This window comes from Heterocephalus glaber, unplaced genomic scaffold (assembly GCF_053883595.1).
Source record: "Heterocephalus glaber isolate CG9 unplaced genomic scaffold, H.glaber_assembly_v1.0 deba00001538, whole genome shotgun sequence".
Classification (NCBI taxonomy): domain Eukaryota; kingdom Metazoa; phylum Chordata; class Mammalia; order Rodentia; family Bathyergidae; genus Heterocephalus; species Heterocephalus glaber.
Window position 1 is genome coordinate 40,346,894 of NW_028258333.1, and position 13,417 is coordinate 40,360,310.

A 13,417-nucleotide genomic window follows, 5' to 3' on the forward strand; every position below is an offset into this window, starting at 1 on the left:
TAGCATTTGTCAATTGGCAGGCTTTGCAGGTGGCAACGATACGCTCAATTTCAGGAGCTCTTGCATTTTTTGAGTGCCCATGTGGGTGGCCCGGTGCATTTTGGAGAGAACTTGTTCTCCCAGTGCTTCAGGCAGGATGACTCTCCAGTCAGACAATCTCCACCATCTTTTGAGGCATTGGGCCATGGGCAGTTGTTTTATCCACTTTAAGTCTGCCTCAGTATACTGGGGAGTTTCTGGTAAGGCAGCGCCCCCTGTATCGGGCAGCTGAATGGTCAGGGTCAGATCAGCTTCTAGAGCTATTTTTTGAGCTGTCTGGTTGGCCAAATTATTTCCTCGGGCAATCGGAGTTTGGTGCCCAGGACAGTGGATAATAGCCAATTTCTTTGGCAGCCATAGGGGCGCCAGTAGGGCAAGAATTTCTTCTCTGTTTTTAATAGTCTTTCCTTCAGCTGTTAACAGTCCCCTTTCTCTGTAAATGGTCCTGTGTGTGAGTGGTAGCAAAAGCATACCTGCTGTCTGTGTATTTATTTAGCTTTCAGCCCTTTCCCAGAGTCAGTGCTTTGGTTAATGCTATGAGCTCTGCTCGCTGTGCTGACGTTCCAGTGGGCAAGGGTTCAGCCCAAACAACCTCAGTCTCAGTGACCACAGCTACCCCTGCATACCTTTGGCCATCCTGAACAAAGCTGCTCCCATTGGTGTACCAGGTATCTTCAGCATCTGGCCATGGCTGATCTTTCAGATCTTCTCGAGTCCCGTGTACCTGAGCCAAGATGTCAGCGCAGTCATGCAGCAGGGCCTCTAGGTCTGGGTCAGGCAATAATGTAGCTGGGTTTAGGGTGGCCGGGGTCTGGAAGACAACTCGGGTTGGATTTAAAAGCAGGCCCTGATAGTGGGTTAGGCAGGCATTGCTGAGCCATCTATCTGGAGGCTGTTTTAGAGCCCCTTCAATGGCGTGGGGGGTGGTTACATGCAGTTCTTGGCCCAAGGTTAACTTATCAGCATCTTTGACCATCAGGGCTACGGCAGCAATCATCCTCAGGCATGGGGGCCATTCAGCTGCAACAGGATCAAGTTTCTTGGACAGGTATGCTACTGGTCGACGCCATGGGCCCAGGTATTGGACTAGGATGCCCTTGGCAACTCCTTTGTTTTCATCAATGTAAAGGTAGAAGGGCTTAGTGACATCGGGCAAGCCAAAGGCTGGTGCTGACAACAAGGCAGCCTTAATTTGATCAAAGGACTTTTGTAGTTTTTCTGTCCATTGAAAGGCCTGATTGTCTTTAGTTGCCTTATAAAAGGGCTTCACTAGTTCCGCGAACCTCGGTATCCATAAACGGCAGAAGCCAGCCAATCCCAAGAATTCTCTAACTTTCCGAGGGAAATCTGGTGTGGGTATCTTAAGAACTGTCTCTTTTCTAGCATCTGATAGCCATCTTTTGCCCCTTTTTAAGTATGTAACCCAGGTAGCTTACCTCAGGTTTGCAGATTGGGGCCTTTTTGGCAGACGCTCAGTATCCCAGTTCCCCTATGACCGTTAAGAGTTTCTTGGTTCTATCTAGGCAGTCCTCTCACACCTCAGCTGCTATAAGGAGATCATCTACATATTGTAATCATTTGAATGAAGTTTCCATACTGCCAACAAGGGGGTATTCCAGGCCGACTGGCATGGCCTTAGAATTCCCTGGGCAAGTAGCCTCCTGATGTGTGGAGTTATTCCCTTGTGGGCCTCTAGAGACATGGGATATTGGCGGACCCATGCCGGGTCTGCCCCTGGTTTTATTTCCACAAATACAGGCACTCTGTGCTTGGCGAGCCCCATGCCCCCAGTCTCTGCCCAGGCTTTAGGGAACATAGTCAGCCACTGGTCTATATCAGGGCTTGGCATGGTCTGCTTTTGATGTAGCCTATATTCATCTTCTAGGCTTATAGTTAACACTTGGATGGGCTTTCCTTCTTGGTTAATCATGAATGAGTGGGTTACCCAGCCCACTCCCAAGTCTACTGTTCTTCGGGTAGTCCATGAATACTTTTTCATGCCTCTGGCCCCTTGGACCCAGGAAGTTTTGTCAGATATGTGGCCATGTGGTTTGAGCAGGATTGAATGTTGAGCACCGGTATCTACCAGGAACTCAACAGGCTCCCCCTCCATTTTAAGGGTTACCCTGGGCTTGGGGAGGGGTGCTGAGTCCCGTCCCCCCAATCACTTAGTTCGTCCATGGCCAGGACAGAGGCCTTTGAATGGCTTCCCTGTTGCTTTTTGGGGCACTCCTTAGCCCAGTGGCCTTCCTCTTTGCAGTAAGCACATTGATTTTTCCCCAACCAGGGGCACTCCCTGCATTCCCCCTTACGTTGTCCTTCCACCGCAATCCTTCTCAGGCAACGTTCACGTTCCCTTGGCTCTCCCGCAGTAGTGGCCAGAAGAATCTGAGCCAGGTTTCAGGTCTGGCAGTTGTCAGCTTTCACTTGTCTTTCCTCTGTGGATTCCCTGTTGTTATACACTCTCTCTGCCACTACCACTAAGGCCTGAATGCTCTTTTCTCCTAATCTGTCTACTTTCTGTAACTTTCTCCTAATATCTGGCATTGCCTGGTTGACAAAATGTATTATTACAGCTGCCTTTGTCTCATTTGCTTCTGGGTCCATAGGAGTATACCTACAGGAGGCTTCCTGAATTCTTTCTAGGAAGGCTGCAGGGCTTTCGTTCAGCCCCTGTTGTACATGCCCTACCTTGGCCAAATTGGTGGGCTTTTGAGCAGCCACTTTGAGACCTCCTAACAGAGCCTGGCGATAGACCCAGAGCCTCTCCTTACCTTCTGCTATGTTGAAGTCCCAGTTGGGCCGGGACAAAGGAAAAGAAGTGTTGATAGTATCAGCATTGGTAGTGGGTTGACCATTGTCACCAGGAACCAATTTCCTGGCTTCATTTTGGATTCTCTCTTGCTCCTCTGTGGTAAACAGGTTCTGGAGGAGCTCCTGACAATCATCCCAGGTGGGCTGATGAGTGAACAAAACAGTTTCTAACAGGTTAATCAAATCTCTAGGGTTGTCTGAGAATTTGGCGTGTTGAGTAAGCCAGTTATAAAGGTCACTAGTGGCGAAGGGCCAGTAGTGATGATGCTGTTACCATGTTCATCAGGGGGCCCTGTCGGCCTTAGTGGGAGAACAGTGGAGTCTGCCGGTCCTGCCAGTGAGGCACCATGCCAGTGGTGAGTGTTCTGGGCAGGGCCATCCCTGCTGCCAGCGCCCAGAGCCGGCCCTCTTTGCCCGGCTCCAACTGGGGCCGGAACTTCTCCCCCTGCCTGCTGTTGCGGGGGAGTGGAGAGAGAGTGGTAAGTGGTGGTGGGGGGGAGATCTTCCTTGGTTCCTCCTTGGAGGACCGGGTAAAGCAGCACGGTTGGCTCACCGTCAGTTTGCCTTTTTCCACTGTGTTTTCCGGGAGTCTTTTTACAGGGTGCCAGGATTACCTCTGGCTGCTGTTCCTGTGGAGGCAAAAAGGGCTTGACCCATGGAGGGGGGTCACATATTAGATTTTCCCAAGTAACAATTGGACTCTCCTTGCGGTTCCTAGATCAAAGGTCCCCTCGGGAGGCCATCCTACCCCAAAGGCAGGCCACTCTGAGCTACAGAGGGTGACAAGTTTAGTCTCTTTAACTTCTAAACTTAGGTTATGAGCATGCTCCTTAACTTCTTTAAAATGGTTTGTCATGAGGGACAGGGGGGTGGTCACGGTCTGTCCCATCATCTCAGTCCAAGTTACATGATAGACAGACAAACAAACACAACAGAAACACAAAAAGCAAGACAAAACAGTCCTCCACTCGATCAGAGGCAAAACTGCTCAGACTCACGGGGCACTCCATCCCCTCCGATGGGGTCCAGAACATCTTCCGGGACCCCGGGTCGGCGGCCATCCAGCGCGTCTGCCTAGACTATCTGCCAACCTGTTCAGAAAAATGGGCCCCAGACTTTACAGACACAGAAACACTCACCAGCCGGCATCGACCCTCCAGTACGGGGATCCTGGGGGTCTTGGGGATCCCGGACGAGCCTCCAAAAGTTGTGCCCAGATTTTGAGGTCCCCAAAGACCACCAAGGAGCCAATTCCAATGTAAATACACGAGGGTCGTTTATTCAAGCTCGAGCAGGGACTCCCAACTGTCACCGCCGCAGCGGGTCAAGATTGAGAGCCTCGATTCCAAATCAGCAGGGGTTTTTATAGTAGTTACAGCAAGGTTCTAGATTGGCAATTAAACCTGATTGGTTGTTCCTCGCATACCCAAGCTGCAAACGGTTACACCTGGGACATTGGGGTAGCTGTTGCCAGGGGATGGCTGAACACTTATCACAAGCAGGTGGGCGAAGTACATCTTGTGGTTTTAGGTCTCACAAAACATTTTATCTGACCTGACTGACAGTGTTGTAGAACTACAAAGGCCTTGTATATAGGATCAAGAGTTGCTCAGGTTTTGAAAAAAATCCAATGGCGAGAGCAGCAGAGGACAATGTGAGACCATCTTGCTGAGAAGGCTCAGAGAGGTTTAAAACCCCTACGGAAAAGAGGATTTTCTTTTTCTCTTCCTTGCCTCCTGCAATCAATGTTGTTTAACGTGCTGCCAACTTTTACGAGGGGAAAAACGCCTGACAACAGCTCCTAGGCAACTGGCGTGCACCTTCCTTTAAGACACATCGCGTCACTGTGTTTCAAAGATGTCTACACCCCAAAACCTTTGCACAGCCTAAAAGTCATGTCAGGCCAAACGAAGGTGCCTTCTCGTGAAACTCAGCAACGTCTGTTCTCTCCAAGCCATGTGTTTATCATTTCTTCAAAATTTATAACCAAGTGATATCCAAAAAAGAGTCAACACTTTCCAGTGTTTTAAAGTTCACAGTGGCCGATTTGATCCTTCATTTAACTAGCCCTCCTTGCCCCACCCGCATCCTTCTCCATCCCACTGAAAATGGCTCCTGCGACAGCCACAGTGGCCAGCCAATGGATGCCTTCTCTCGCTCTCGGCATCCCGCCTTCCCATTCCCCTGTGGCCAATAAAGAGGGCCACCTGGAGACAGCGATCAATAGGAGCCAGGGCAGAGGCGTCATTGGCTGCGACCACCCCGCGCTGCTTTCTGGGCCTCCACCTCCATTGCCTGGGTTACCCAGCTCGCTGGCCCCCGCCCTGTTCTGGGCTCAAACTTCCAGAGTCAGGTTCCCGGGGGAGCAGAAAATAAAGTGGATCTTCCTGTGGTTGATATGAATTGTGGACTACAGATCTATTGTGGAGAAATAAATTGTGCAGAAATAAACATCATCACCAGTATATGAAGACTAGGAAAATGCTCTTTAGTATTGTTATGAATCTGTGAAATTATGTGAATAGAGACTATTTTTCAAAATAATGGGGGAAAGAGCAAGAAGCACAGATAGTGATCAAGAAAGTAAGACCGGCAGACACCACTCCTGTTACTATTCATCTGACTTTGGAACGACATCCCAGTCCTCTGGTCAGTCTTCACCAGTCCACCCTTCACCTGAAAATATTAGGGGGGAAAATCCTACAAGACAAATGTCAGATAACCAAGTGCATCACCAAGCCCCTAGGAAACCAAGCCCTAAGGGTGCACCAGACAAAAAGGGAGCCCAACTGGGATTTCGTTCCCAAAGCCTCAACAGAGAGCCACTTTGGAAAGATCCTGATCTTGTGACAAAATGGGTTCTTTCTGCAAGATTGCTCAAAATCAGTGCATTACAGAATGAAGTGTCTGAAGGCCAGGTGAAGTTAGCTGACCTGTTGAAAGAAAATAAGGCTTTGAAAAGGGTTCAGTACAGACAGGAGAAAGTCCTGAATAAATTTGGAGATGCAGAAAATGAAATCTCACAACTTATATCTAGTCATAACAATGAGATTACAGTGCTCAAAGAATGCTTAAGAAAATCTCAAGAGAAAGAACAGGCAACTGAGAAAAGGGTGAAAGATACAGAAAGTGAACTATTTAGGACAAAATCTTCCTTACAGAAACTGAAAAAGATCTCTGAAGCTAGACACCTACCCAAAAGAGATGATTTGGCAAAGAAACTAGTTTCAGCAGAGTTGAAGTTAGATGATACCGAAAGAAGAATCAAGGAACTATCAAAAAAATCTTGAGCTGAGTACTAACAGTTTCCAATGACAGTTGCTTGCTGAAAGGAAAAGGGCATTTGAGGCTCATTATGAAAATAAAGTTCTTCAAAAGGAGCTACAACAACTGTATCACAAATTAAAGGAAAAAGAGAGAGAACTGGATATAAAAAACATATATTCTAACTGTATGCCAAAGTCCTCTCCAAAGAAAGAAGAAAAAAATTCATCAAGAAAAAATGCTGCATGCCAGAGTGATTTTACAAACCTGTATACCAAAGGTATACAAACCACTGAAGAGTCTGAACTGGAAGAATTCCCTGTAACAGCAGAAACAACTATGTGTTATGAAAACAAATGGGATGAACCAGAACATCTTACCATGGACCTGGAATCCCAAGAGCAAGATGAACACAAAGACGCACAGATTCTAAACCCAACTGTGGAAAAAGAAGAAAAACACTTTAAAGATCAAGGGCTCCATATTGTAAAACAAGGGGTTGAGAAGCTGGAGGATGAATGGGAAAGAAAAGAACTTGATAAAATGCAAAAAGGAAAGACATCTTTACTTAAGAAAGAAGAAAACCCAGAACTGGAAACTGGAAGGTACCAAATGGGAATGTATCACGTTCAAAATATTGATAAATTGAAAGAAGAGGAAGAAGAACGACTCAAGACTGAAATGCTGCTTGCTAAACTGAATGAGATCGACAGGGAGTTCCAAGACCCCTGTAATCTAAAATACCCTACTTTGTCATTAATACCTGATTTGGATTCAAAACTGCACTCAGAGAAAAGCCCCAAAATATACATGTTCTCTGAATCCTCAGAGAAATTATCTAATGGGCATCATTTGCAAGACATCAGCTTTTTACCTCCAAAAGGAGAGGGCCAGAATCCAGGAAACGTTAGAAGTCCAGCCTCTCCAAATGAGTTTTCATTTGGTAGCTACGTGCCTTCATTTGCAAAAACATCAGGGAAGTCAAATCTATTTAGGCAAAAAAGTGCCCTTTGTGATTTTCCAAAAACCAATGTGAGCACTCTTAATACAGACAGTATAGATTTAACTACAAGAAAAGAGAAAAAAAGCCAACCTGATGGAACAGCTGTTTGGTCCCTGTGGCAGCAGTACCATTTCCTCTAAAAGCAGTGACCCAAATCCTCTGGCTGCCAGCAAAGGAGACTTTGATCCTCTAAGTTTTCTCCCTAGTGATAAGGGTAAAAGCAGTAGAGACAGAGAACATGATGAAGATGAAGACTTTTTCCTTGGTGAAGGAAGAAATTTTAATCCAAATAGAGAGCAATTAAAACATACAAATAACAAAACAGCAGTAAAAGTGGTTGATTCTGTAGAAGACGACATTGAAGAAGTGGCACTGAAATGACTGACTAGAGTTTACCTTTTTCTCTGATTGTAAATATTAAAATAAAAAAAGGACTTGTTCAGGTTTTAAAAAGCCATGCCTGCTACCTGAAGACCATATGTTCCTATATCAGAAGCCTATTATCAATGATCATTTTAACAACCCAGTGGCATAGTCTAGGAAAGGAGTGCTCAACAGAGACTACACATGGATGGGATGTGTGAGTAATGCAAACATCATTTTAAAGCATGATGCTTGGTGCAGTGGTGATGATGATGGGTATGCTTTGCAGACTCTCCTTGACCATGGTCTCAGGACAAGGTGAAGTACCCAATCTAGTCACATCACAGCAGACCCATTAGTAATTCTGAGATTCATTAGTGTCCTACTTGTGTCACCATCTCGAATTCCATAGAGTTCCTTCCAAATATGCCTCTCAGGACCATTTCTAGGAGTCTGCACTGAGAATAAACCAAGTGATGATGCACATGGGTCAAATTAGCATCCTGCACTAAACTCAGTGACAGAATGGTCACTTACCTATGTGGACAAAGCAGATAGCATGCAAGAAATCAAATATAAAAAAAAGAAATCAAATATAAGGAAAAATAATAAATTAAGGAACTTCCAGTTGTATTTATAACAAACAGTTACAGGATGACTTTTATCTTATTAATTTCTTGGTACACATGACAGTACATACAGTAAATTCCTGACCTTTTATGAACTGTGATGGAGGATAACCTGTAAGATAATACATTGCCACAGTTTACAAACTTATTCCCTGATAATGTATCTAATAAATAATTGAAATAAACATTAGAAACTTATTTCAACAGAGCTCACAAAAAGATCTTCCTTGAAAGGTTATAAAGTATATATTTTTAGACACTCATCCCCTACATTCAGATACATGGATAAAAACTGATAAAGGTCTTATCGATGGCAAGAGCCCAGAAAGACTACATATATTTCCTGGTCATTCTGAAGTTCCTATGGCTAAACCATATCCAGCAGATTTTAGCAGGAATACACCTCTACCATCACTCTTCAGTAATATCCTTCTGGCTTTGAATTAATTTTTTAAAATGAAGCTACTACTTAGCTACTACTTTCTCAATAGCATTGAGACAGTAGACCTGAAGTAATATATCTGTCACCCTCAGAAGATGCTAACTCATTCTCCTTGGTTTCTGACTGGACTTGAAAATGACTCCCATTAAATAAAAGACCACACTCAGGCTCTGGTCTCTAAACACTTCTCAGGGACACTCTTGTTTCTTTATTTCTCCATTGATTTCTCATCTGCTACTCACCCAGCCCAAAGAATTTTTGGTGGAGATGGGCTCTTCATTGTTTCTTCCTACTGTATTATCAATCTATTGAATATTCAGGCCTAGAGTTTCTTGTTGTTTTTAAATTCTAAATCATAAGAAATTTGAGCTAAAATTTATATTATCTCTTCTAGTGGATTTCCTCTCTGAAAGCAAATCTGCTCACTACACAAAAGGAAGGCAAAGTATACAGAAAATATGTGACAGGCAGGTGTTAAAGGAAAATTGTAATTAATATTTCAAAACAATATTCTACCAGAGAGACAATTACGAGATAGTTTGATTAATGTCAATGTAAGTGTTCAACACAAGATACCATGTTTATGATGATAACCAGAATTCTAAGAGTGGAGAAAAGATCATGCAGGACAGTGTTTCCAATGAGAGAGGAGCAGACTAGGAACCAGAATACACTCAATTCATAGTTAACCAAGGAAAGCAGACTCAGAAAGGAGACTTAAAAATGGAATAGGGCTGTGGTTTGAATATAGTTTGTCCCCTGTGAAATTCACATTGGAGTTGAATCCTCATCGTGTTGTATTAAAAAGATAGAAACTTAATCCAACTATGGTATTTTGAGGTGGGACCTTTGGGAATGATTAGGATTCAACAAATGTATCAGTGTGGAGCCCTCATAATTGAGTACTGGTAGCTTTATAAAAAGAGAAACCGGAGATATGTGTGCACACCCTGCATCTTGCCATGTGAGGCTCTGCACCACCTCAGGACTCTGCCAGCAGGAAGGCCTTCACCAAATGCAGCCCACTGACTTTGGGCCAAATTAAATCTTTTTTCTTAATTTAATCTTTTTTCTTTACAACTAGCCCAGTCTGTGGTGTTGTGTTATTAGGAATATAAAATAGACTAAGGCAAATGACAAAGAGATGGACAGAGAATTAAAAGACAGTAGGATAAAAGAAGCCAAAAGAGGTATAAATTTTGAGAAGGGATCTACATTTTAACATAGAGAGTGCTCAAATTTCCAATGAACTTCAAGGAGTCATTTTAGAATGGGATGAAGAAGTAAATGGGAATGGCAAAGACAAAATGCTATGTTTTCCCCAAAACGCATGTGTTGAAGACATGATCCCCAGATGATGCCACTTCTGGGAGGTAATGGAAGCTTTAGGAGGTAGAACCTAGTGGAAAGAAGTTAGGTCATGGAGCCACGTCTTTGTAGGGGACATTGGAACGTTGGCTACTTTTCTCTCTTTGTTTCCACCAAAAGGTGAGCAACTTTGCCCTGCCACATTTCTGCTGCCACAGGCTGAAAGCAACTAGGCCAAGAAACTATGTTCTGAAACTCTAGAAAGTATGAGCTAGACTAGATGTTTCCTCCTTTTACATTGATTATCTCAGGTATTTTATCAGAGCCACAGAAAGCTTACTCAAACACTTTCTTCCAGGCAATTTGGAAGAAAAGTAAAAAAGGGTTATTGAATGTAAATAGTTTAAAGATGTTTATTTCCAAATTGGAGGCTTAGACAGCATTGTATGTTCAAGGAAAAGCCAATAAAAGTAGAGTTTAGAGATACAAACAAAAACCCAAGCTTTATTTTCCCATTTCTACTCCTGTTCCTGTTTCCTCTTCTCCTTCCCTATGCTCCTTGCCAATAATCTCTATGTGACTATTTCAACCTCATTGATTTTGTTCTCTCCAAATATTTTTACTGATCTGTTGGACACTAAGTTTCCAACAACTATTAGTGGTAAAATCAGTATCTATCCTTTGTGAGATTTATACTTTAACAGATATTTGAAATTATTTATTTTTTCCTTTATTTACAAACTAACAGAGAAAAGTACCATCTCAGTTACTTTTTCATTGTTGGGACAAAAATACCCAACACCCACAAGTTGAAGGAAAGGTTTATTGGATCTCACAGTTTCCACAGATTTCAGTCCATAGTCAGCTGACTCCAAGACAAGGAAGCATGGCAGAGGGATACTGCAGAGGAGAAACAGCCCATGGCAGAGTAGGCAGGATACAGTAACAGTGAGTCTCCCTTTGCCTTTATATTCCTTCCAGGCTACAAGCTTATTGATTGTGCCACCCACATCCAGGGTGTGGCTTGCTGTTATCCACACCCAGAACTATGCTAAACCAATTAGTGGACTAATTTAATTATCACACACTCTTAATCCATTTTCACACAACCTAGATCCAGCCACCTCCAAAAATCCCCACCTAGGAGCACATGAGTCTTTGGAGAGCATCTAGATTCAAACCATAATAAGGACTACCTTATTTCCACAGTGATGGATACATAGCTAATGCAATAAAAACCAGAAAGTAGTCCATCAGTTAAGTGGGTAACAAGCCCAATGGACCAAAGGTTAAAAATTGCTCACCAAATAGAAAAGCTGTTTACAGGAAGAAGAAAGATGATTTCATGTTTCTGAAAAGTTAGCAGCTGCTCCATTATGCTTTTTGCCATTGAGAAATAGCAGGTATGAGGCTGTGACCTACATCACTTTAGAGCAAATACAAATTAAAATATCCTTCAGTGTCTTTTTGCCCTTGCCTCTATGTATAGAACAGAAAAGTCTAAAGACTGGAATCACTTAAGAGAGAGCAAATCAACATTTAAAAGATACCTTAAAAAGAACTTTGGAGGGAAAAGTAGTGTTTATTATGTAAATTTTGGAAACTGACCTAACCAATCATCACAAGAAAAAATGACATTCATAAAAGACCATCTGTTGACCCTTGAGCTGATGAAGTCATGTTTTGCAGTAGGAGGTAGGGGAAAGGAGAGGATATGACATAGTGATAGAAATTTAAGAGTATAAGCAAGAAGTCAAAAATAGGTTTAAAATGGATAGGGGAATGTCTTTAAAATTACATTAAATTTTCAGATGCTGTGAATTCAAATCATAGTGCTCCCCATAGATTTTGGAAAAAAAAATACCCTCAAGATTTTTTTTCTATATATTATCACAAACTGAATGAGGCTTCAATAAAACATACAGAACATCCCTCCTCTTTCTCTCATTTCAAATGCAACTACTTTTAAGGGATAGTTACATATTTCCTTACGGCACATTCCTTAACAACATCCTAGACATGATTAATAAATCTAGAGAGGAGCTCAGGAACATGATGGAATCCCAACATAGGAAACAAATGGAATTAATAAAATAGATGCAAATAGATTTCCAGGACATGAAAAACTCCATTGAAAGTCTACACAGCAAAATGAGCCAATGTGAGGACAGAATTTCAGATATAGAAGATAAGATTGCAATTAATGACCAGGAAAAGAAAAATTGCTTCAAAATTATAAGGGAACATGACAAATCAATACAGCAGCTGCTAGATGATGCAAAGAAGAATAAAGTAAGACTGATTAGAGTCAATGAAGAAACAGGAGAGAGTGCAGGTGACATAAAAAAATCTCTTCACAGAAATAATGGCAGAAAACTTCCCAAGCAGGGGGAAAGAGCTTGACATACAGATAAGTGAGCCATATAGGACTCCAAATAGCCTTGATCAAAAAAAAATCTACACATAGGCATAGAATTGTTAAGATTCCAGAAACTCAACAGAAGAACAAAGTTCTACAAGCAGTTAGAGAAAAGAAACAAAACACATTACAAAGGAAAGCCCATCAGAATCACAGCAGACTTCTCAACACAAACCATCAAGGCAAGAAGAGCTTGGAGTGACATATTCCAAACCCTAAATGAAAACAGCCTCCAACCCAGATTGATGTACCCTGCAAAACTAGCTTTCAAAATTGATGGAGAAATAAGATACTTGCATGACAAAGAGCACCTTAGGAACTTCGTGAATACCAAACCAGCACTCCAAAGAATATTACACAATATCCTAGGAACAGACATTGAGGATCACAACCCCAGGAAGCAAAGCAGAATGAACCCATCTGGCATGACAAGAAATTAAATGTAGAGAGGGAGAACCCAACAAAAAGAAAAAGTCATGGCAATGACAAGTAAATACATTTCAGGTATAACCATCAATGTTAATGGTCTCAATTCACCAATCAAAAGCAATAGACTGGCAGAATGGGTCAAGAAGCAAAATCCAACAATATGCTTCATACATGAAATGCAATTCAAAAGGAAACTCATAAACTGAAAGTTAAAGGGTGGAAAACAATACTGCATGTGACAGGAACCTGAAAAAAAGCAGGAGTAGCTATCCTCTTTGCAGATCAAGTAGATTTCAAAGCAACACTGATGAAGAGAGATGAGGGACACTACATCCTTGTAAAGGGAAGAATCCAACAGGAAGAGATGACAATCATAAATATCTATGCACCAAACACTAGTGGGCCCAACTATATAAAACAAATACTAACAGACATGAAAAGTCATATATGCACTAATACAATTGTAGTGGGGGTCCTCAACACCCCACTGTCACAAATAGATAGATCAACTAGACAAAAAATAAGTAATGAAATACTAGAACTCAATCGAACTCTTGAACAAATGAACTTCACAGATGTTTACAGGGTCTTCCATCCCACAAAATCAGAATACACATTCTTCCCAGCTGCACATGGGTCATTCTCAAAAATAGACCACATACTCACACATAGAACATGTTTAAGTAACTGCAATGGAATTGAAGTTA

The 13,417-nt window shown here is 42.4% G+C and overlaps 1 protein-coding gene and 1 pseudogene across 1 annotated transcript; one reads left to right on the top strand and one right to left on the bottom strand.

Moving 5' to 3' along the window:
- Positions 1-538: 538 nt before the first annotated feature.
- On the bottom strand, positions 539-1,760 carry LOC147824579 (uncharacterized). Its single transcript, XM_087189424.1, has 2 exons — positions 1,637-1,760; positions 539-1,386 (listed from the first exon to the last, which is right to left on the bottom strand). Exons 1-2 carry the CDS (start codon positions 1,758-1,760, stop codon positions 539-541), a joined length of 972 nt encoding a protein of 323 aa, XP_087045550.1.
- LOC147824580 (lebercilin pseudogene) lies at positions 1,272-13,133 on the top strand (annotated as a pseudogene).
- The last annotated feature ends 284 nt before the right edge of the window (positions 13,134-13,417 follow it).